The sequence below is a fragment of the Callorhinus ursinus genome, unplaced genomic scaffold (genome assembly GCF_003265705.2).
Source record: "Callorhinus ursinus isolate GAN/ISIS: 27379988/994484 unplaced genomic scaffold, GSC_fseal_2.0 scaffold22, whole genome shotgun sequence".
In the NCBI taxonomy this organism is placed as follows: Eukaryota; Metazoa; Chordata; class Mammalia; order Carnivora; family Otariidae; genus Callorhinus; species Callorhinus ursinus.
In genome coordinates this window covers 3,614,293-3,638,850 of record NW_027397084.1, presented here as the reverse complement: position 1 = coordinate 3,638,850, position 24,558 = coordinate 3,614,293, and the positions used below count along the sequence as shown (strand labels likewise).

The window sequence follows — 24,558 nt, the reverse complement described above, 5'->3', positions numbered from 1 at the left end:
TCTCCTGTTGAGTTCGTAGGTGTTCAGAATGGTTTGATCCCTATTCAGCTGAATTCCTGAGACCAGACGAAATCTAGGTCTCCTACTCCTCCGCCATCTTGCTCCGCCCCCTCATTTGCTCATTTTTACTTTAGGGTTTGAATGTTTTCCATGAGCTTTTTATGTATTTAGGATAGTAACATTTTATGAACTCCTTTAGAAATCTTTTTCCCAGGGTGCCTGCGTGGCTCAGTCATTAGGCATCTGCCTTTGGCTCGGGTCGTGGTCCCAGGGTCCTGGGGTCAAGCCCCGCATCGGGCTCCCTGCTCTGCAGGAGGCCTGCTTCTCCCTCTCCCACTCCCCCTGCTTGTGTTCCCTCTCTCACTGTGTCTCTCTCTGTCAAATAAAATCTTTAAAAAAAAGAAAAATATTTTTCCAGCATGTACCTTTTCATTAAGTCTTTTTTTATGCCAGAAGTTTTCATTGTAGATGTAATCCAGTTCACTGATTTTCCCCCCTTCAACAGTAACGCTTTTATGATTAGAAAGTTCTTGAGAACTGATTAATATTCCCATGCATTATCTTAAGCTACATTTATTTATTACATTTAAAATTGCACCGTTGTAATTTATTTGGATATACAGAATGAGACAAAGATTTAACTTTGTTATGTCTCAGTATACAGGCATACATATAAATAATTGTAACTGAATGTGTCACTGTGTTCATATCATAAGTGCCTTTTTTAAGGGATTTTTTTTTCTATTTTGCTGGTATTTGTGCATCCCTACATCCATGATGTCCATTTAGTTACCCTTTTTCTCCATGCCTTAATATTCGTGTATAGATATATGTGTATGTACATAGAAACATCAGCATGCATAGGGATTTTTCACTTTGTTACTTATTTTATAAAAATGGGATTATATCATACGTACTTTTCTGCATCTTGTTTTTCTTGCTAAAAAATACGTCATTGAATTTTCTTTAAGTCAATTAGTGAAACTCTGTTACGTTGTTTTTCAGAATTTCTTTTGGGGTTTTTTTGTTGTTTTCTTTTTTTTAGTTTTTGACAGTTTTTAGACCTAACATTTTATTTATTTTTATTTTTTAAAGTTTTTATTTAAATTCCAGTTAGTTAACTTACAGTTAATATAAGTTTCAGGTGGGGGCACCTGGGTGGCTTAGTCGTTAAGCGTCTGCCTTCGGCTCAGGTCATGATCTCAGGGTCCTGGGATTGAGCCCCACATCAGGGAGCCTGCTTCTCCCTCTCCCACTCCCCCTGCTTGTGTTCCCTCTCTCACTGTGTCTCTGTCAAATAAATAAATAAAATCTTAAAAAAAAATATTAGTTTCAGGTGTACAATATGGTGATTCAGCACTTCCATACAACACCAGGGGCTCATCATAACAGGTGCACTCCTTCATCCCTGTCACCTATTTCCCCTACCTCCCACCCACCTTCCTTCTGATAACTATCAGTTTGTTCTCTATAGTTAAGAGTTTGTTTCTTGGTTTGTCTTTCTCTTTTTTTTTCCTTGCTTGTTTGTTTTGTTTCTTCAATTCCACATATGAGTGAAATCATATGGTATTTGTCTTTTTCTGACTTATTTCGCTTAGCATAATACTCTAGCTCCATCCATGTCATTGCAAATGGCAAGGCTTCATTCTTTTAATGGCTGAGCAATATTCCATTTTACACATATATATATATACACACCACCTCTTCTTTATCCATTTATCAGTCGATGGACATTTGGTGGCTGCAGAATATAATTTACCTTTTCTCTATTGATAGCATTCTTTTTTCATCATATTTGATTAATCTTAATCTTATTGTCAGATTCTTTTCCTCCTATTCCTGCTAGTAATAGAAGTTGTAGCTCCTTTCAACTTCAGTTCAAATACTGAATGTGAAGAAATATATCATTTTAATTTGCCGTCTGACTACTAGTAACTATGAGCATCTTTATGTTGGTTGACATTTGGATTTGCTCCTCTGTGAATTGCCTGTTCATGCATTTTTTTAAAGATTTTTTTTTAAGATATTTATTTATTTGACAGAGAGAGACAAAGCGAGAGAAGGAACACAAGCAGGGGAGTGGGAGAGGGAGAAGCCAGCCTCCAGCAGAGCAGGGAGCCCGATGCGGGGCTCCATCCCAGGACTCTGGGATCATGACCTGAGCGGAAGGCTTAATGACTGATTAAGCCTAATTAATGATTAAGCCAAAGCCACCCAGGCGCCCCTCTTTATACATTTTTCTAATGGATTTCTTTCTTATAAATTTCTAAAAACATTAAGTCATTACATCTCTTAAAATTGCATTGCAGAATTTTTTCAAATAATCCATGAAAATGTTTTAAAATTTTACATATTCATGTGTTTTTACTTTCCTTTTTGGACTTTCAGCTTTTAATAAGGATGTCTCTCCAATACTTTATTGTATATATTGTGTCCTAGACCATCTTATAAGATTTTTATTGTTTTGTTTCTTGCCGTTTAATAAACCACCTCAAAGCATAGTGGGTTTAAAAGCAAAAATCACTTGGGGCTCCTGGGTGATTCATTTGGTTGAGTGTTCAACTCTTGATTTCAACTCAGGTCATGATCTCAGGATTGTAAGATCGAGCCTCACTTTGGGATCCACACTTGGTGTGGAGCCTCCTTGAGATTCTCTCTCTCCCTCTCCCTCTGCCCCTCCCTCCCTCTAAAAGGATCATTTTATTATTTCTTGTAGTCCGATGATTTGGCTCAACGAGGTATTCTTTTCATCTTGCTTGTAGCCTCTTACTTAGTTGCAGTCAGATGGTACCTGGAGCCATGTCATCCGGAGTCTTGACTAGTATGCTTAGGAAGGCTGGAGCTCCCTCCTTCCCTATGTAGACTCAGTGCCTCTCCTCTCCATCTAGTCTCTTTATATGGTCTATCCAGTAGAGTCTACTTGATGATACCATACTCTAAAAATGTCAAAAGTGGAAGCTGCAGCAGCTTTTTATTGTCAAGGCAGGAAAGTCCTGGAACATCACCTCCTCTATGACTATTGAGGAGAACAAGTCACAGCCCAGCCTAGGTTCACTGTGGGAGAGAACTTTCTAAGGGCATGAATACAGGAGCCATTCACGGGGGTCTTCTTTAGAAATTAGCTCCCACAAGGCCTAGGTTTTCTTCACAGACTACTAGCTGTGCATGAAAAGGTCTCCTGCACCCTTGGATGTAGGCCCTGGATCTTCTTTCATGATTTGTATCATTTTGTATTTTACATTTTAAGTTTTTAATTTACCTGGAATTTATTTTGACATATGGCATAAGATGAAATCTTTTTTCTCTTTAGTTAGCTGTTTGTCAAACCATTGATTCAATAATTCTGTTTTCCCACCGAAATAAACTGACCCTTTCCGTCGAATTTTCATCTATTTCTCATTCTATTCAATTCTATCCCATGTAATCTTTCTTCCTTTTTATTCCTTAATCCTTCCTTTTCTCCCTGCACCCACCACTCCCTTTCCAGTGCAGCCACTACTGCTCCAATGTCCTAATACAGTTATATCCTAATTTTCACTTAATTCGTTAGTCACTGTTTACCTTGTTTTGACTCTGAGATCACCTGAATCCATAACCAAGCTGTACAGTATCGTATTTGCATTTTATTGTAATTTTTGTTTTATTTTCCTTGCAGCAATTGTCTTACCCCTTTGCTTAGTTCTGTATTTATCTGCCAGTAATTCATACCCAGCTCTCAATCAAGTGTGAATCTCCTTTCATTATAAATAAGAAAAGGTATTTCCTGTGATTTCATCTTTCTTGGGAATACCTTTCCTAGACCCCCTCTGTCTGCTTATTCCAGTCTGGAGAGATTGCTCTTTACCATCCTGGGTATCTACTGTCATGTCTTGGGGATTTTATTTCATGCTCTGTAGCATATTTGTGTCCTACACCACTTCCTACAAGGAAGTAAACCAAGGAAAATTCTTCCTTTTTCCTTATTCTGTTATTTTGCTGGAATATCTTGTCCATTAGCTTTCTGAGAAAGAGTTCATGATTGTGTGTCAGCCATACCCAGAAATAAATAAATAAGTCAAAAATAAGAAAAAGAAAGCATCTATGGAGGTAAATTTTTACATAATTTGCATGTCTTAAATTAGCTTACTCTACCTTTAGAGATTTTTGACAGTTTGCCTATATGCAAAAACTTTTAGGTTAGAAATTATTTTACCTCAGGATTTTGAAGCCATTTCTCCATTACTTTCTGGTGTTAAAGGTTGTTGTGGAGATGAAATTCTAATTATTTAACCTTTACATGTGAACTGTTTTTTTCCTTTATTTCTGTAAGTTTCTAGTATCTACTATTTGTCCTCAGAATTCCAAAACTTCAGAGTAATATATCTAGAATGTTTTACATATCATGCGCCCCACCCCACCTTGGCTGCCTTTCTGATCTTATCCATAACCACTCTTTTCTATAGCCAGATTAGCCTCCTTTCGTTTCCTCTCTCTTGTCCAAGAATGGTCTCGCCTCAGAGCCTTCATCCTTCCTATTCCCCCTGCGTGGAATGTTCTCCCAGATATCCAGGTGGCTCACCGCCTTCTTGCTGGTTTCTGCTCAGGTGTTACTTTAATGAGTACTTCCCTGATTACCCTTATAAAATAACAACCCACACGTATCTCTCCAGCATACCTAATCCTACTTACTCTTTTTTCCCCTTCTTAAATTTTTTTTTACTCTTTTTGTGGTAGCGTAGGAATTAGTATGACATGTTAAATTGTTTATTATGTGTCACCTGACCATTAAAATATAAGCTCCATGACAGTGTGGACTTTGTCTATTTTGTTTAATGTTCTATCCCTGCCATCAAGAGTAGTGCCTGATCCCAGAGTCCTGGGATCGAGCCCCGCGTCGGGCTCCCTGCTCCACGGGAAGCCTGCTTCTCCCTCTCCCACTCCCCCTGCTTGTGTTCCTGCTCTTGCTGTGTCTCTCTCTATCAAATACATAAATAAAATCTTTAAAAAAAAAAACCAGTAGTGCCTGGTTCTCAATAAATATTTGTGAATGAATGAGTGTATGGTGACTTGGTATGCCCTTTTTCATCCATTGTGTTGAACAATTAGTAGATACAGTCTGGAATCTTATGTTTTTCAGGGCTATGAATTTTCTTGAATTATTTCTTCAAATGTTCCTTTCCCTCCATAGTATTCTCTTCTAGAACTTCTGTTCGGGGATTTTAGACCTGGATTAATCATCCAACTTACTTTATCCTTTCTTATTTTTAATTTATTGTCTTAATTACTTGTACTACATACTAGGTTAGGTGCTTTAGAGAAGTAAAAATGCAAAGTGAGTTTTCTACCTACAGTTATTTATGTATTTGTAGTACTTATTTACATATTCACCAATTGCCATTATCACAAAAGTAAATCATGTGGGAGAGTTTTTCCCTTCTAATCCATAGCTATGACTGTGATACTACATTACTAAATAGAGCACAGATATTGATGGGGATGGGATGACACCAGAATCTGTAAACATATGACACTTGAATAAAATTAGTTGGTGAAAATTCCCCTTCCCAAATCCACCCTTCCCTACAAGGAGGCAGAGAGGACTTCTCATCAGGCCCTGGGCTCCAACTTTTCACATGAACTCCGACACACATCCTTTGGGACAGAGAATGGTGAAGGTACAACAGGAATGAATATTTCTTGAGAATCTGTGCCAGACACTTTGCATGTATAATTTTTTTAAAGATTTTATTTATTTATTTGACAGAGAGAGACACACCAAGAGAAGGAACACAAGCAGTGGGAGTGGGAGAGGGAAGCAGGCTTCCCACTAAGCAAGGAACCCAATGTGGGGCTCGATCCCAGGACCCTGGGATCATGACCTGAGCCGAAGGCAGACGCTTAACAACTGAGCCACCCAGGCGCCCCTTGCATGTATAATTTAACATGGTCCTTGCACAACCCTAAAATGCAAGTGTCATTACATCCATATTAAAAATGGGGACTTGAAAATAAGACACATTAGTCATTTGGCACAAGATCATACACCCAGGGTTAGAGCGGAAACATTAGCTGCTAACTTTGAATTTAAAGTCTTTTTTTTTTTTTTTTAACATTTTATTTATTTATTTGAGAGAGGGAGAGAGAGCGTGCGCTTGCAAGTGCAGGAGCAGGGGGAAGAGGTAGAGGGAGAAGCAGTCTCCCCACTGAGCCGGGAGCCTGACTCAGGGCTCTGGGATCATGGACCCTGGGATCATGACCTGAACCTCAGGCAGACACTTAACCGACTGAGCCACCCAGGCACCCCTTAATTAAAGTCTTAATAGCACATTCAGACTTCTAAACTAATTGCTGTGTGTCTAAGAGTAGATCTGTTATGGACCATATGAAAAAGATTTTTCTACTTCAAAAACCAAACTATGTTTACCCAAAAATATTTACAGAAATTTATCAGAGACTTTTAAAACTCCATGAAAACTATATTAAGCTGTTAATTCTGTCTAAATTCTGTAAAGTACTCAATGTTGATTGGTCAAGTTACTGAATTTTACATATTTAAATATTAGTTTATATGAGGGAACTATTAAATATTAGTTTACATGAAGAAAATGGATAAGTTAGCTATCTACTAGCTATGGGATACAATGGAAACAGGAAGTTATTGTCCAACAGACTTGTTCCAATCCCATCTTAGTCATATAAATGCTCTGAGCTGCTATTCCCTTATCTATAAAAAAACTAAAATATTAATATCCCTCAATTCATAGGATTTTTGCAAAGATTTGAAAAACTAACAATTTTAAAAATATGTCAGATATGGCAAGCATCTTTTTTTTTTTTTTTTTGACAGGAGACACAGCAAGAGAGGGAACACAAGCAGGGGGAGTGGGAGAGGGAGAAGCAGGCCTCCCATGGAGCAGGGAGCCCGATGTAGAGCTCGATCCCAGGACCCTGGGATCATGACCTGAGCCGAAGGCAGATGCTTAACCGACTGAGCCACCCAGGCGCCCCCAGTTATGTCAAGCATCTTATAGTGTATTCGATAAATGCTAGTTTATGTTCTTGTTCTTCATATTATTGGTGCTACTCTTCCTTAAATTAAGTCTCAGAATCTAGAATTATAATTTCCATCACTGGATCACATTGTTTATTTGGAGGAGGACACTTCCCACCCATTTCTGTTTTTAAATTGTCTGAACAGAAGCATTTTTAAAAGGAAATGAAAATATTCTACTTCTGGTATTTAAGGGAGGAAGTAGCCTTAGTTAAGTCTGAAGACTCATGTGATAATGGGCATCTAATGTCCCTCCAGACTCACTTTTCACCCTTCGGCCTTTTCTGCACCCTGGGAGGCTCATCTCTTTAGATCTCTCTTGCCCTCTGACTTCTGGTTGAGTTTGGCAGTGGGAGGCACCAGCAGGACTGCTGAGTGGGATGAATGAATGTAAGGCCGAAGGTGGCTATCTATGGCAGGGTGGACTTGTCCAGCTCCTGCGCTCAGGTGGTGGCTGCCTTCCCCTTACCCCTCTAAGCCTAGGGTTCATAATGGCCTCCTGTTGCTCATAGAGCCAGGAGGGTGCCACACTACCCGTTGTGGTTTCCCTAAACCTTCCCCACATCTTCATAAATAGTTTCTGTTCAAACTGTCCTCCAAGTTCCGGGTTTAACTATGCCATCTTTTTTTTTTTTTTCCGCCCAAGCCCCTGACTGATATATTCAAGTAAATATCAGTGATCCCATATGGGTCATCCCCAAAGATACCCCAGACACACATATATTAGCTGAGAGTCAGCCAGATAAATTATATAAATTGAAGTTTTCTACAAATCCTGATTAGAGTTGGAGGCACAACTTGATTTGCCTTTAGGCTGGAAATTCATCATGGCTAGTATCTAACTGAGCTAACTCCAGATGAGTCACAATATTTTCTTTAGACATTTCAGATAATCTGTAGCAATGTCTTTGAGACTCTTTTAAGATTAATAACCTCTGTGTGGTCTGTGGAGACTACATTAATGGAGTTTGCATTCTGGAAGGGAAGCCTTCTTCTTGTAAAGAGATCTTTACACAATAGGGCGATAAGTGGTAAGCTGGCTGAAGTCCTACAATGTCCCCAGAAACACAATGGAAAGGGGGTGATTAGGTCTATGCTTGAGTTAGAGGAGACCTCAGAGAGGCTGTGGCCCCTCGCTTGCAATTTTTGAAGGATGTGGGACTCTGTCTTCTCTATGTTGTCTGCTTTCTCAGAATGTGACCAAGGGAGTGTTTTTGGACGGTTGTATCATTTTAGCTTGATGTGAAGGAATCTCTTAATATCCTGGTTTGGGTTTAAGTAACAATCCTAAAACATTTTCTCTGCTTACCAAATTATCAGTAGACCTTTTTTTTCCCCCCTTTTCTTATACAGATTATTTTTTCATCTTCTAACCAAGAATGAGTCATTCCTAAGCAATATGTTATGCTCTTATGGTGCTTTTTAGTCCTCCAAATGCCTCTACCACATTATTTCATTTTATCTTCACAATGACCTGTTAGTGTAACAAGATCTGTACTATATCACCTTTTGAGCCCTTTTTAGTAACCTTTTTAATTCTTGAGTAGAGGATGGGACTGACATCTGAGCTCAGGAAACCTGACTTTTCGTTTAGTTTTACATATATGTCTTCTAATTTGATAAATACTGTATACAACATTGATTGGTTTTCCTATGCAAGCAGTGTTTGAATACAAAATTTGAATAAGGGCTACTTTCTCTGACAGACTGAGGGGGAAGTATATACAAATTATCTCTGGTCATGATATGATAAAAGCAGAGAGCAGATTAGAATCAGATACAGACCAGTCTTTCTTATGCATTAGTAATTGCATTGCTTTAATCCCATTTTGCAACTGACTTTGGCTTTCAAATGTATCTGGAACTACTGGGTAGGATACTGGAATAATTAACTCTATCACCTGCTGATTTGAGTACCATGGTGAACATTATTGTAAAATAAGTCATTAATGCTAGATGACGATCCAACCTCATACTTCCTTCCACACTTACACAATTCATTGGATTGGTGGCTATTTCTACTGGTTAAACTAAGTAGTTTTGTTTGTTTGTTTGTTTGGGAAAACTGACTCCCTCCTGCACCTCACCTCTTTAAACTTTTCTTTTTTATTTCTTCTCTCATTGATGCAAGCATTTAATTATGAAGCCAAAAGTAAACTATACCTAAGGTTAAAAACTAGAACCAGAAAGTAAAAGCCAAAAGCATCTTTGGAGCTCATTTGTTGTTCACCTTTCTTTAGTTCCTGTTTGAAGAACCCGAGGACCAGAAAGAGCCACTCTTCTATTTAAAACTATAGCTTCAAGAATGTATGTACATTAAGACATGCATTATATTTCATGTTGGGGTGATTCGACATGAGAAGTGATTATGGAAGCTGTTAGTTCCCTATCAAAAGAACTCTATATAGTTTTTTCCTTTAACTTTAGATGAGAGTTGTTTTTTAAAAACTTGTTAAGAAAGGGATTTTAGTGATAGATACACTATATGCATAGAAATATGTATATATGTATATATATGGTATATATGTATTGTGTGTATATATGTATATGTATATATCCAAACAAATTATTTACATCCTAAATTTGTTTATGGTAAAATAAGTTGTTAGTGCTAAGCAGTAGTCCAATAATAGCCTTTAATCTTTGTGAATACTGGAAATGATAAACTGACCCTGAAATTTAAATTTTCATTTCTGAATAAATGTAGATAGCAATTTTTCAAGGATTGCTATATGTTGCATGACAATGCCTCACATAAACATCAAACCATAGGCATTTTTTAAAATTTTATGAAAGAGAAAACAATGGTTTTGGAAACTTTTTTAAAGTTAATGATTTTTTAAAGCTTCTTGATTAAACTGTGAATTCAGTTTATGTAGTAGTCCACATGGAGATAATCTGCTGAGTTAGACCATAAAAGGAGGTAATAATCTAATTGCTTTGGACCACTCTTCAAGATACACAGTACTGACACAGTAACCACACCTAAACTGAGTTTCATAGCAGACCCTTGCCCTCCTCATGCATCGAACGGGTTATAACACCCAGCATCAGAAGCTATAACTCTAAAATTATAAAGTTGGCACTTTCTCCATGTATTTTCTCAACAGAAGGACCAAATTATAAAATTGCTTTTGCTGAAACAAGGGTAATATTAATAGAGATAAAATTAGAAATCAGTTTTCCTTATTCCTCATGATTATTCTTTAGGATTACTTTATTCTTTCCATTTGGTAATTTTTCTAATCATTACATTGGTCTTTGTGTGGTCTGTTGTAATTCACTGCTTTTAATAACCCGATCTAACCATGAAGATTTAGTACGAGACCTGTGTTTATTCCTAAACATTCTGGGGTGAAATGAAATCAGGTTATCATGTGAAAAATTAGGCAAAGTTCCAAAGAAAAGTAATTAACTCAGTCTTTTACCTGTTAGATTTTTGTCCTTTGGAGAAATAACTAATGGCCACAACTCTTTGAGTGGACACCTTTATAGAAGACTGGGAACAGAAGGAAATATGGAAGGAAGCACAGAGATGCCATGAAATAAGCAGAGAAAAAAAGAGTTATTTTTAATTGTAGACAAGAAAAGTACACATTTTGTAATCTACCAAAATGTTTATGCTTTTAAATTTTTAAATGCAAATAAAATGTACACCCTTAGATCTTTACACCATATCATTTTCAGTTATTGAGTAACTAAACGATAGCTATGTAGAATGTTGAGCAAAGTCAAGATCTACCATCTTTCTACAATTGTAATATATTTTAGTTTATTTTTGAAATTTTTATATTTAAATTCAAGTTAGTTAACATATAGTATATTATTAGTTTCAGGGATAGAATTTAGTGATTCATCAGTTGTATGTAACACCCAGTGCTCATTACATCAAGCCCTCCTTGATGCCCATCACCCAGTTACTGCATATCCCTACCCACCTCCCCTCCAGCAACCCTCAGTTTGTTCCCTATAGTTAAGAGGTTCATGGTTTGCCTCCTCTGTTTCTGTATACTGGTTGAAGCAGTTAAATAGTAGTCTAGTTTTAATGGTTAAATAGTAAATAATTAAATTTTAAATACTAACTATAGTTAGTTAATAGTATAGTATTTAAACTATAATCCAGTTTAGTATGGTAGTTAAGGTATAATCCAGAATAGTATACTATTTAAACTATAACCTAGTTTATTACTTTAACTTCAACTTAAAAAAATTTCCAACATATCCTTTTGCTTACTTGCAAACCTTGATGTGTTTAGACTTTAAAGTTGCTTATGAATAACTTCTATGCAAAATAGTTTAAAAGAAAACTTTCAAATGGTTGTTCTCCTGATTTCATTTTTAAATAAGAGTAACCAAAGAACTAGTTCCTTGTCAAGTTTGCTGTTCTTATACAATAAATGCAGTCATTGTTTATTGGATATTTTTAAAACTTTGAGGCTTATATTGAGGGTGGCTTGGTAATTCTTTAATGATTAAAGAATTAAAGGTAATATTTTATGTATATAAATAAAAATGAATTCTTTGAGTTATGAGATACTGATAATTATAGCTTTATCATATTTTTTAAAACTTGACTTAACTGTGTTTGACTTACCATTCTTAAAAGAAGAGTTAAAATGAAACTCTAAAAAGTTAGGCACATCTTTTATCAATTTATGTACTTGTTTATATTTCAGATGTCTAAGATAGTGGAAGACCAATCACCAACAAAGAATAAGGAGATCATATGATAGGAAAATACGAAGTCATATATCTTACATTTATAGTGTCCTGAATGTTAACTGTATTTAGTTACAAATCCATTTCCTTTCAAACATTTGCTTAGTCCTCAGTCCTTAAGCTGTGTCTGCATGAAGCAACTGGCTTGTATGTTTTGATCCAAACCATTTTTATTTTGGCAACCATTTCATTGCCAGCAATGAAAATGTTTTGAAAGGCAAATAAATGTTTTTGTGGGTAGACTTCTCTATGCAATGTAAGGCTTGATTTAATGATCAGAACTTCCTGTATTCTGAATAAGAAATTAAACTTGGAGAGAAAGATAAATGGCTTGATGTTAAGCATTTATTATTTAGTACCAGTTTTTTGTACTTGACTATCTCTCATAGGTTTTTTTATAAGGGTTAAATGAGATAATATATAGAAGACAAGAAGCATAGGATAGTACATTCAATAAATGTTAACATTAAAAAAAAGTTAAAAAAAATTAAAAATAAATAAATAATTAAAAAGTATTAGTTTCTTTGCTTAAACATGCATGATACATGTGCTTATCTCCAACCATTCTGAAACCACACTAAAGAACAGCAAAATAATTTAAAGAGGCATAAACCTGTAAAGACAAAATGGGTAAAGATTAAATAACAGCTGAGATATGTTAAAAAAAATTATGGAAGCTTAAAGGTGGATAGAAATGCCAAAAGTTTAAAAATTCTGAGAAAAATGAAACCTTAGAACCTTGAAAAAATCAGGATTGAAGGTACCTCTGAAGAAAGAAGGATTGGATGAAAAACAGAAAGATTTGTGGAAAGTATAAAGAAGCAATTTTATCGCAGTCCCTGTCAAAACCATATAGGCAGTCAACTATCCTTTATCCATTTGGCAGAATACCATAGGTTTACTCTCTGGAGAGGTTGAATAAAACAAACTCTGCTATTAGAGATTCTAGGCACAGAGACCACCAACATTCAATTAATAGACATTCTAAAAAGAATCCAGAAAACCGAAAGAAAGAAATTTTCAGAGTGATGCAAGAATATTTACCAGACATGAAGGACGGAAATATATGGGTTACAGTATCCTTGTGAGTACCAAGAAAATATGTGAAGAAAGATGCTCACCAAGGCACAGCAGCATGAAATTTCAGAATTTCAGGTATGAAAAGAACAACACTAAAAGTTTTTCAGAGGAGGAAAAAATGTCACATAAAGGCTTAAGAATAACAACAACTAACTTCTCAACAGCAACATTTTAAGCTGGAAGACAGTGGAGCAATGCCTTTAAAATTCTGAGGGAAATGGTTTTTCATCTCAAATTCCATACTCAGTTTACCAACTGAATATGAAGGTGGCTTAAATGAATTTTCAGAATAGATCTTTAAAATTTTATTTCCCATAAACCCCTTCTCAGGAAACTAGCAGGGGTATTTTTCAGCTACAGCCCCACCACTGGGGGAGGAAGAAAGGTGTTGCAGTTTGAGTTCATTTTAGTTTTCTAGTTTTCATTCTGCCTATTAAAAAAAAAAATCAATATTCTTTAAAGGAACATAACAGAATCCAGAGTCCTTATAAGGCATCATTCACAATATCTCAGATAAAATTCCAGATTCCTTAAAATATGAAGTAACAGGCAACCATGACTTATACCCCAGAGAAAAAACAAAATGAAAGCTGACTGCAAGATGACCCAGTGTTGATATTAGCAGATAGGGGTTTTTAAAGCAGCTATTACATCTATACTCGAGAATAAAAAATCTACCAAAATAAGGACGTAAACTAAGAAAGAGCAAGAAATAGAATCAAGAAATTAAGAATCCAAAAGGAATAGTTGAAAAATTGGAGGACTCCAGATGAGATGTCTCTAAGGGAAAACAAAAACAATGAAACTGAAAGAAATCCTTACATGTTTCAAATCTCTCAAAGAGTTTGAGATCAGTGTTAGAGTCACAAAAAAACTAAATAAATAAATAAATAAGCAAAGAAACAACTCAAAGAAATTATTAACTACAAGAAAAATGTTTTTAAAAATTATAAAAAGAAATTTGTTCATAGTAGCCAAGCTGTAATAGTGTTTACACAGTCTAAAAATATAAACACTGGGTATTAATTTTTTTAAAATTATATTTTATAGATAAGATCAAGAGGGGAGGAAGGAGGTGGTTAAATAAGAGGCATCTGAGAACACTAAGTCTTCTTTATCTTTCATAGTAAGAATTGACACTATTTCAAGCTGAAGAATAAAGAAAACAAACATATTATAAGCATATTTCCAATATGGAGGTAAATAACAGCAGAACAAGCTGAACAAGTTGAAAGTAGTTGCCTCTTGAAGCAGAATCACTGAAAAGAAGTGTGGTAAGGTAGTCCTGTCTGTCATTATAAAACTTAAGAGTATTGCTTGACTTTTAATGTTATATACATTTTAACCTAAATTTTAAAACTGTCTAATTGAATTCTGTATAACACACAGTACAGTGCCTGGTACAAATTAGGTACTCAATAAATGGTAGCTATTGTTACTGCTAAGATTATTAACTCTCCTAATAGTCATTAAAATTATGGGGTACCCATTTCAAATGGAAAAACTATATTTATAAACTGACAAATCTAGGGAAGTTATTGATGTATCTGATCTCACAGTTATGTGAATATGTGAGTAGTAGAGCTAGACCTGGAATCCAGATTTCTGAACTCTTTCAGTCACAACATGGAGGCTCAGAGAGGATCGATGGCTGAGAAGTACAGTTGTAAGCAGAGCTGTCCTTTCATCGTCTGACCTAGAATCTGGCCTGGTAAATAGTGAGTGATGGCCCAATGGATAGAAAGACAGACAAATAAATCTTAGGCCAGGGGACAATCTAGCTTTTCATAACATAGCTTTTCATAACATAGCTTTCAACAACTCTTGCCTTTTACTATTTATTTATTTACTATGTATCCTCAAAAGGTAAGATCCAGGGATTTAGTCAAAACCCAAAGGAAAGAGGTGCAACAGAAGTGTGGTTAAAATGGAATATTTTCAGGATGTTAATAATTGTGAAATTAATTTGCTGTACTTTTAAGACCTTTTGGAACTTTAGAGGAATCTTTCTGCTGAATTTATGTGGGTCCCAGACAAATGCAGAGTTTATTGACTTCATCTAACCCAATTCATTTATATCAAAGATGAGGAAACTGACAACTGTCAATGGGAAATGGATTGCCAACATTTGACAAACATTTATAAATTGCCTGTTGGGGAATGGTGGTCTTGGACCAAGAGATATTATTCAAAATGTAGTTGGGAAGTGAGAGTATTAAGTAACTGGTTGAGGAAGATAAAGAAGAAACTCATTGATGAGTATAATTAACATGTTGTTACCTGAGCATATGAGTTTCATACCGAGGTTAGATAACAGACACTATTGTATGAAGATAATCATAGGTCTTTTTTCTTTGATAAAATTATTTTGAAACCTATATTTTAAAGGAGAAAGTGCTGCATCCCATAAAGAATCAAGAATTTCTCATAATTTGAGTATAGTTCTATATTAGGACTCTCCAGAAAAACAGAACCAATAAGGGATCTGGGGGAAGGGGTGTTGGGGGGGGTGTGGATGGATGGATGGATAGATAGAAAGATGGTAGGTAGGTAGGTAGGTAGGTAGGCAGGCAGGCAGGCTGGCTGAGGAGTCCCAAGTTCTGTAGTTGGCAAGCTGGAGACCCAGGAGAGGTGAAATGTAATTCCAGCCTGAGTCCAGCCTGAAAAACAGGAGCTGTTTTAGTCCAAGTGAGAAGGCTAGAAAAGACCAATGTTCCATTTCAAGGTAGACAGAAAGGGTTCCATTCCCTTTTATTTGGCCTTTATGGTTTTTTTAAGTTTTTATTTAAGTTCCAGTTAGTTAACATACAGTGTAATATTAGTTTCAGGTGTACAGTATAGTGATTCAGCACTTCCATACAACACCCAGTGCTCATCACAAGTGCCCTCCTTAATCCCCATCTCCTATTTCACCCATCCCCCCACTCACCTCCCTTTTGGTAACCATCAGTTTTCTTCTCTGTAGTTAAGAGTCTATTTCCTGGTTTGCCTCTCTCTCTTTTTTCCCTTTGCTTGTTTGTTTTCTTTATTAAGTTCAGCATATGCGTGAAATCATGTGGTATTTGTCTTTCTCTGACTGACTCATTTTGCTTAGCATAATACTCTCTAGCTCTATCCATGTCATTGCAAATGGCAAGATTTCATTCTTATTTATGGCTGAGTAATGTTCCATTTTATATATATACCTCATCTTCTTTATCCATCAGTCGATGGATACTTGGGCTGTTTCCATAATTTGGCTATTGTAGATAGTGATGCTATAAACATCAGGGTGCAGGTATCCCTTTGAATTGGTATTTTTGTATTATTTGGTTAAATACGTAGTAGTGGAATTGCTGGATCATAGAGTAGTTCTATTTTTAACTTTTTGAAGAACCTCCTTACTGTTTTCCAGAGTAACCACACCAATTTGCATTCCCACCAACAGTGCAAGAGGATTCCCCTTTCTCTACACCCTGGCCAACACCTGTTGTTTCTTGTGTTGCTGATTTTAGCTCTTCTGATAGGTGTGAGGTAATAATGTTCTATTCAGTTCTTCAGTTGATAGGTTGAGGTCCACCCACATTAGGGAGGACAGTCTGCTTATTTTACCTATTCACATGTTAATTTCATCCAGAAATACCCTCACAGTCACACCCAGAATAACGTTTGACCAAGTGTCTGAGCACCTTGTGGCCCAATCAAGTTGACACACTAAATTAATCATTACAAATGCACGAAAGTGTGAAAATAGAATTGAAATTATTGGAGTTTAAATGTAGAATCGTATGAGAAAAAAACCAAGAAATATAATGAGAATGAGGATATAGTGAAAAATCTGTGAGCCATAGACTTTAAAGACCACATTGAAGTTAGATAATAGTGACTTCTCATAGATCCTGGAACAAGAATTACGGGCATTATATTTGAGCAAGATCGTTCTAGCACTTAAATCTAGATTGCATCACAATTTGGAGACACTGAAATTTTGAAACCAGTAAGCAAATAGCCCCACAAGCATAGATTAGGATGAATTCTATGGAAGTAGAAAGCAAATTCAACACCATGAGCCAAGTAAAACATAACAAAATCAACAGAGGTTAGTGAAAAGGTAGTAGAGTGAGGAAAATAAAATGAGTTTGAATGTTAGTGTCATTGAGAGCAATGAGAAATTAAGAGGAGATTTATTTGCAGGATCAAAGATTAGGCATTTAAGATGACATGTAAAATTTAAAGGACGTTTATGCTCAAATTCCAAATAAAGTGTCATAAAATACTTCAAAATGCAGACATGGTGGGTGTTAATATGCAAGGGGAACTTTTGTCTTTTAAACAGTTACAGGGGCGCCTGGGTGGCTCAGTCATTAAGTGTCTGCCTTCGGCTCAGGTCATGATCCCAGGGTCCTGGGATCGAGCCCTGCATTGGGTTCCCTGCTCAGCAGGAAGCTGCCCCCTCCCTCTCCCACTCCCCCTGCTTGTGTTCCTTCTCTGCTGTTCTTTTTTTGTCAAATAAATAAATAAACAATCTTTAAACAGTTGTTACAAGTATATTATTTTTTGTTTACTTTGAAAAACAAATAATATTTATCAGAAAAAAACATGCTGTACCTGAGTTGCTATTGTGGTAAAATAATAATGTCTTGTAGCACGATATTGTACTAAGTTGCTGTTACCATACCTTTATCCATATAGTTAAGAAAATTAAGTTTGTATACTCATTCTACTAGTGATTGGTCTTAAGGTATTTTTGTGTTCCATTATTTCTTGCATATTTTATATCACAATTAAATATATACTACTTTCATTATAATAAAAAATTGTGAAATGCACCATTATTTCATGTTATTCTAATTACTACCAGAAATATTTAGCTTGCAACAGTGAGTAGTGAAGTAATTACAACTTCCATTTAGTTTCAAAGATTAAGAGATCGAGGGATTTCTTAGAATATAGAATCAATTTTTTTAACACTGAAGTTATTAGGAATATATTGTGATTTTGGTTTCCTGGCTCTAGAATTGCTTTCACGTTAAAGGCACCAATTCTGAGCTCAGCATTCTGTGGAACTGGACTGACAAGCTGCTAACCTGTTTTTTAAGCTTTTTAAGCTTTATATTGTTAAAGAGGAGTTTCTTTATTCTTTTCTGGTGGGCATGAACAAAAATTTCTAGAAGGAAGCCAATGCGTAATACACAGTTCTACTGTGTGATCACTGTAATTAGCTGATAAGATTGCTCACCTCACTTTATAGAGAAGAGGTCAGAGTTTGGGAGAGGTAATTTTGGAGCATGAGGCACATCAAGGCAGATAGGTTTGAAGTAGCACAGTGATCATGTTCAGTCCTGAGGAGTCACTTCTTGAAAGTCCGGGGCGTATTAGGAGAATTCTAGCAGCGCCCGTGCTAGTAAGGGCACAAAGTTAGGTGAAGGAAATTAGTGCATCGGGTAGATGAAAACTAAAGTTAAATTTTCCTGCTAATTATGACCACATACCATGACATAAATTCCAGATCCCTACGGTAGTCATCTACTGGTTTTCAAAGGTTTTTTAAAATGTCCAAGTGTCCTATGCCTTTATTTTCCATTTTCTATTTTTTCCTGGTTAATGTGTTTGTAAACTGACATTTTGAAGAGGATTATAAATACAGATGATTTACTGATATGTAGTATGGATAAGTGATTAATTGGGAAAACTTTTGGGATATATATACTTCTCCTGATCCTTTCTTAACATAGGTGAAATTACTTCCGTCTGTATAGTACTTTGTCAAATCCTCACCATCCTTTGTGAAAGAAAACAAAAGTTACTTGACAGGGCTGCCTCCTGGTTCCCTGTACATTCCCTATATACGTCCACACATTTAAATGGATACTGAGCCCATATTCTTCTCCACACTGATTGTGTGTATTTTATACTGTGATAGAAATGTTTTTATTTGAAAAAAAACATGTACACTTATTTCCCTGACACTCTGCCAGTTTTTAGAAAAATATGTTCAAATTTTTCCTGCTGAAAACTTTTGGTTTCTGAGTAGATACATCATCTTTTTAAAACCTTTCCCCCAAGATTTCTTTTTAAATGGCTCACAGTTAAATTTAAATTTCTATATTTAGGTAGAATTATGTTTATATACCAACCACCAGTATCCAGGAAATTCAGTGGTAAGGCTGACACATAGGGAGTTTATAGTCTATTTTGTAGTCTGTGTATTTAGACAAGGTTTGAAGCTTACTTAGCAAAATCGCTTAAACATTCGAGCAGAATTTCTCTAGTACAAATGCACTATTTGATTCCTTATAATTGTTAAGATAACAGTGTGTCACTTTTTAAAGATTAGTTCTCAGGAATATGTTAGATTTATTCCCTTCAAAGAAGAATGCATTTAGGAACAGCCTTTATATGTAAATATTTTTATAATATTGGATAGAGATGGTGTGGTGCAATCACCGTGGTTTGATCAAATTTGGAAGAAGTTACAGGCACATATTTGTAGTGTTTTCTCCAGCATCTTTATTTTTTTCATCTGGACATATTTTATGTTCCTTCCAACTAATCAAAATAAGAAACCGATTTTGCCTTTGCCAAAAAATAGAACTATCATTTTTCACATTCTTTTATTTTCCAGGTCATTTTCAAGTAAGATTGTGTTTCTAGGACTTCTGAACTCCAGAAAACTCTCAACTTTGTAGATATAAGGGCCCAGATGAACATTTCAGGGGGAATCTAACTTTTCATGCAGTATGTTTTGTGTTGTACATTCCAGATACAGTTAACTTTTTGTATGCATGTGATTAGTGTGGAAAGAAATTAATGCAGTCCAGTATTATGATTTATGGACTGAATCCTTTGCCCACTGAAGACTTGCCAAAACTAAAACTATTTTTTTTCCTTTGGATATTAGAAACAGCTACTGTTTTTGTTGATCTTTTAAAGTTCTGAATGGGCCTATTTCAAATCATACCAGCATGGGAGCTCAGATTAATAATATACTTATTCAACTAGTGATACTGAGTGAAACCATTGCTCACATGGATATGAGGATAAAATTTCATAAAATTATTTTCAGGTGCATTAATGCATTTCTGGAAGCTGCACATGATTTTTCTTTTGCATGAAAGAAATCAGGGATTTCTGTTTATTGTATCAGTTACAGGTGGGCTTATAAGTTAATTTAATGGCATTTTTTTACTTTAAAACATAAGACATTTCACTTTCAAAAGCAGTAATGTGATTGCCAGATTATTCCCAAAGGTTTTTAACTCTTAGAATATTTATCTCTCTTGAGACATCATGACTGTAGTATACTTAATTTAGATTATGGAGAGAAAAAAATCCTAAGTTCTCTTTGTTATTAGTTACAGCAAGCCGCTGAAGTTTCTCAGCTTCGGGGAGCAAGGGTAATCTCTGCTGAAGACCTTCTGTTTTTGATGCGCAAAGATAAGGTAATATAAAACAATTTCCTTGTATTAACATGCCATGTTTGGTGCTTAATTACACTTATATAAGGAACTGTATCATTCTTATACAGCTTTCAAATTGGAATACAACTATTAAACTGATGTTTTAGTCTTCATAGTTTGCACAAAATGGTTTATTGTAAGAGAATCGAATGTTCACCAAGGGCCAGGGCACTGATGTAGATCTAGGCTGCCAACTAATTCTCACTTATCCTTCCCTATCTCTTTCAACATTTTCATTGCTACATAATATTCACTACATATCAATTATGTGCTTTGTTGGAATACGTGAGATAGAACTGAGTGGCATATTTATTTTTCTTCTAATTTTACACAAGATTACAGGCTTTCCCAGGGTTTGTTTCAAGGTTTATTCTGTGACACTGATTTATAGGAAAACAATCAATCAGTCAAGATGAGTCTTTCAGTGGCATCAATATAATAATGTCTAGAGTTTTTATGGTAAAGGTCTACCTTTCTTACTCTTTGAACTCTGGTAATTAAAATATTTAAGCTGGGCGCCTGGGTGGCTCAGCTGGTTAAGCGACTGCCTTCAGCTCAGGTCATGATCCTGGAGTCCCGGGATCGAGTCCCACATCGGGCTCCCTGCTCAGCGGGGAGTCTGCTTCTCCCTGACCTTCTTCCCTCTTGTGCTCTCTATCTCTCACTCTCTCTCTCAAATAAATAAATAAAATCTTTAAAAAAAAAATAAATAAAATAAAATATTTAAGCTGATATTTACCTGTCTAGTTTTGTCCTATCTCCCACGAGTAGCTAGTTGAAAATATTTTATAATGTTTTACATGTTTTTAATAATGGTGTCATCTAAAAGTTACATGTACAAAAACTAGTGGAGTAACTACCATGTGTTATGTATGGTAGCTGTGAGCAGGCAGTGTTTTGTTTCTGATGGTCCATCTTTCACTTCTTCATTGTTTTTCCCTGGCCTTTTCATTACACGTACCCATTCCTCTTCCACCATTTTTGTATGCTCGTGGCTGTTTTGTTTTTTTTTTGTAGTTTTTTGTTTGTTTGTTTGTTTTTTATCAGAAGACATTCCATTAACCTTTTGGAGAACCTTGTTAACACCCTTTCCAATATCCAGTTACTTTATATCTGTGAAATCTTTTAATTCTGTTTGACTGAAGGTTGACTAAACTTAGATCAAGTATTTTCTGTCTTCCTCATAGAGTAAGATTCAGAAACCTACAAACCACACCATGACTCGTCTACCATAAAATTGTATAAATTCTTATTAACAATTTGATCTTATGAGGAATATAAAGGAAGAGAAAAGAAATGTCTTCACTATCAAGAAGCTATAATCTGGTTTAGGAAATCTGTATGATTTAGTTAAAGAAGCAGGATTTCCAAAGTTGTGTGATTAGATGAGAGGCAGAAGGATTTGTTGAAGTGGAGGTGTCTGAGACTCATGCAGTTGTATGTAGAATGGACCAAATGCAAAGGAACTAGCCAAGATGCTGGTTCAGTAATCAAGGCAAAATGTGGTGAGCATGATGGCTCTGGAAGTGGATAGGAAAGCAGATTTCAGGGAGACAGTAAAGAGTACAAATATGCAGGATTTGGTGACTTCGTTATACTTAGAGGACGAAGAAGTAATAGACACTGGGCAGCAGTGCTGCTGTGAGGAAGGAGCTTGCCTTTGACAGAAATGAGGACCTGGAGCCCAGGTCCTTCATGAAGGCCCCTGGAGAACAGTGGAGTTAGTATTAGTACTTTACAGAATATGTCCAATCAACTTTTCTTTTTCATGACAGAGGTAAAGAGGCTAGCACAAAAAACAGTCCACATTGACACTTTCTCCTGCCTTTTGGGAAAATCAACATTTAAAATCATGGTGATACTATAGGAACATACACTAACTGACAGGACCCCTCTAGTGCCCAGAAGGACTCTTAACCAGAATCCTTTCATCAACTGAGAACATAGCTGTAATATAGCTGCCAGAGTTCTCATCTTTCTTTTCAAAATAATAATTATATTTATCTGCTGACATGTTCCAAACAAAAGTAAAGTAGTTTACGTAGGTTTAACATAAGACAAAATAAAATCTAAAGTATTGAATACAATCAGAGCAAAGAGAAAAGAAGGGGAGCAGAAGAACTATTTATAGGTGTATGTTTTTTCTCTTCCTAATTCCATTTTATATTCAAGCAGTATTTATTTACTGTCTACTATCTTGCTCTAGGTACCTTCACTCATTCTTTCGTTTATTCATCCCAGTGGTCCTATATGGTAGGCACTTTACTTAAAATTGTAAATAAAGAAACTGAAGTCCAAAGCTTATGTTCTACTTCTGGCCCTACTAACCTCTAGTTGTAACCTGTTTCCCTGTATATAAAAAGGAGATGATTATATTTGTCTGTATTTCAAGGTTGATCAAATAAGATGCATGTAAAAGAACTTTGTAAAATGCACTATATTTCAGCCATAATTTGGAATCTTAAACCTGAAGGTCAGGAACCAAGCACACAACATATTACAAAGTATTATCAGTTACCTTTTAAGTTAAGCAGTATTATGGTCTTCTAATAAACTTAAAGAAAACCATCAAGACCCAACTATCATTCATCAGCTTTGAGTCTCATTAAAACATATTTCTCAGATTATAGAATGTTTTTCAGAAATATAAAACATAAACCAACTCTTCTAAATAAAAAAAAAAATTTTTTTCCAGAGAATAAAAAACAATGAAAAGGAGAGTTGCTTGGCTTTTTAAAGCAGTTGTTACAAAATCCTTGTCTAGATGTTTATAAATCACTATAACTATCTTAGTATGGAGAGTGTGATAGAGTGTGATACTTGTGACAATCTTCAGGAAGAATTTAAGACTTTTTATAAGACCAAAAAAAAAAGCAATGACTAATTCTGGAGCATTTTGGATACTTACAAATGAAAAGTGCTTTTTAAAATGCTTGTATTTTATCTTTTATGTTTAATATGATGACATCTTTTATTCCATAGTATTAAGCTAAGAATTGCTGTATTTTTCACAGTGATCCTAGAATACAATTTTATTAAATTTAGTTATCATAGTATTCTATAATCAGTAAAGTGAATGTAATGTATAAGATTTTTTATTTCATATTTTTAACAGAAAAAGCTTAGAAGACTGCTAAAGTACATGTTTTTCCGAGACTACAAATCCAAGATTGTCAAGGGCATAGATGAGGATGACCTTCTGGAAGGTAACCTAAAAAAAAACAAAACACTAAACTGAGAGCAATGTGACGTGTGTGCTGGGTGACACACTGATACAATGTCATTGTGGACTTTCCCATCACAGAAGAATATGTGTGCTTCTGTTAAATAATGTAGCTTAGAAATTATCCAAATATCTATTTAGTTGGCAGTTAAATCTTATGATTTTCTATTTACATGGCTTCATAGTAATCTATGTCAGTTCTTTTAATCATATGGCCTGTTTTATATCAGAATGTCGTGAAACTGAGAAAATCATGTGGATTCAAAACATAATTAATCTTAGCAAGCATAATTTTTCTGTTGTGGGTGTAGGAAGCCAGAACTGTTATTATATATCTCTGAAATTGACATATGGGTTTTTCTTAATTTATTATAGAAAGTACCTGATATGCAGTGTTATGTAAAGTCACCTCATTTTGGTGTGTTATTACTGTGCTGTTTGAAATCTTACCAACAGCCCAACACAGAGTAGAAAATTTTCTTTATCTGATTTTCCAACTCAATTCCCCATTTCAGAATATTTAGAAAAAAATATTAATGTTGCGGAATCAAGCAGTGCTAAGGTGAAAGCAGAAACATACTAAACAATATGTCAAAATAAATATGTGTGTTTTAGAATAACTCATATATTTTGCATTGAATATAGTCACTGCATAGTGGGTATCCATTGCTAATAAAGACATTGATAAATAAACAAACTCTACTGGATTAAGAACTTCAGAAAACTGCTAAAAACCAACTGAAGAGTTAACAAATTTTAGAAGTAAATTTTGATTTACCTTCAGCAAATAAGCAAGTTTAATAACTATGCAAAAAAGAGAGAAAGAAAGAAAGAAAGAAAAAAAGAAAGAAAGAATATTCATATCAAATGTTTAATCAGTGTTGCCTATTTAATATTCCTGCAATTCTCATAGAATTTAATTTCTGAAAAATAGTTCTCCAGATGAATTTAAATGCTTCCTTTTTTGAAGAGCATAAAGAATACAGACCTGAATTCCAGTCAGTCCCAATTGTCTGCTTTCTCTCTATGTGAACTTGAGGATCAGTTTTCTCATAAGTCAAAAATTA

The 24,558-nt window shown here is 35.3% G+C and overlaps 1 protein-coding gene across 7 annotated transcripts in view; it reads left to right on the top strand.

Moving 5' to 3' along the window:
* The window catches only part of SUPT3H (SPT3 homolog, SAGA and STAGA complex component), a 557,210-nt gene that overhangs the window by 384,586 nt on the left and 148,066 nt on the right, over nt 1–24,558 (top strand). For all 7 annotated transcript variants that reach the window (XM_073905031.1, XM_073905033.1, XM_073905030.1 and 4 more), the window contains 2 exons: nt 20,164–20,250; nt 23,384–23,474. In XM_073905031.1, the coding sequence (XP_073761132.1) occupies nt 20,164–20,250; nt 23,384–23,474 (178 nt within the window). The remainder of the gene's footprint in view (nt 1–20,163; nt 20,251–23,383; nt 23,475–24,558) is intronic.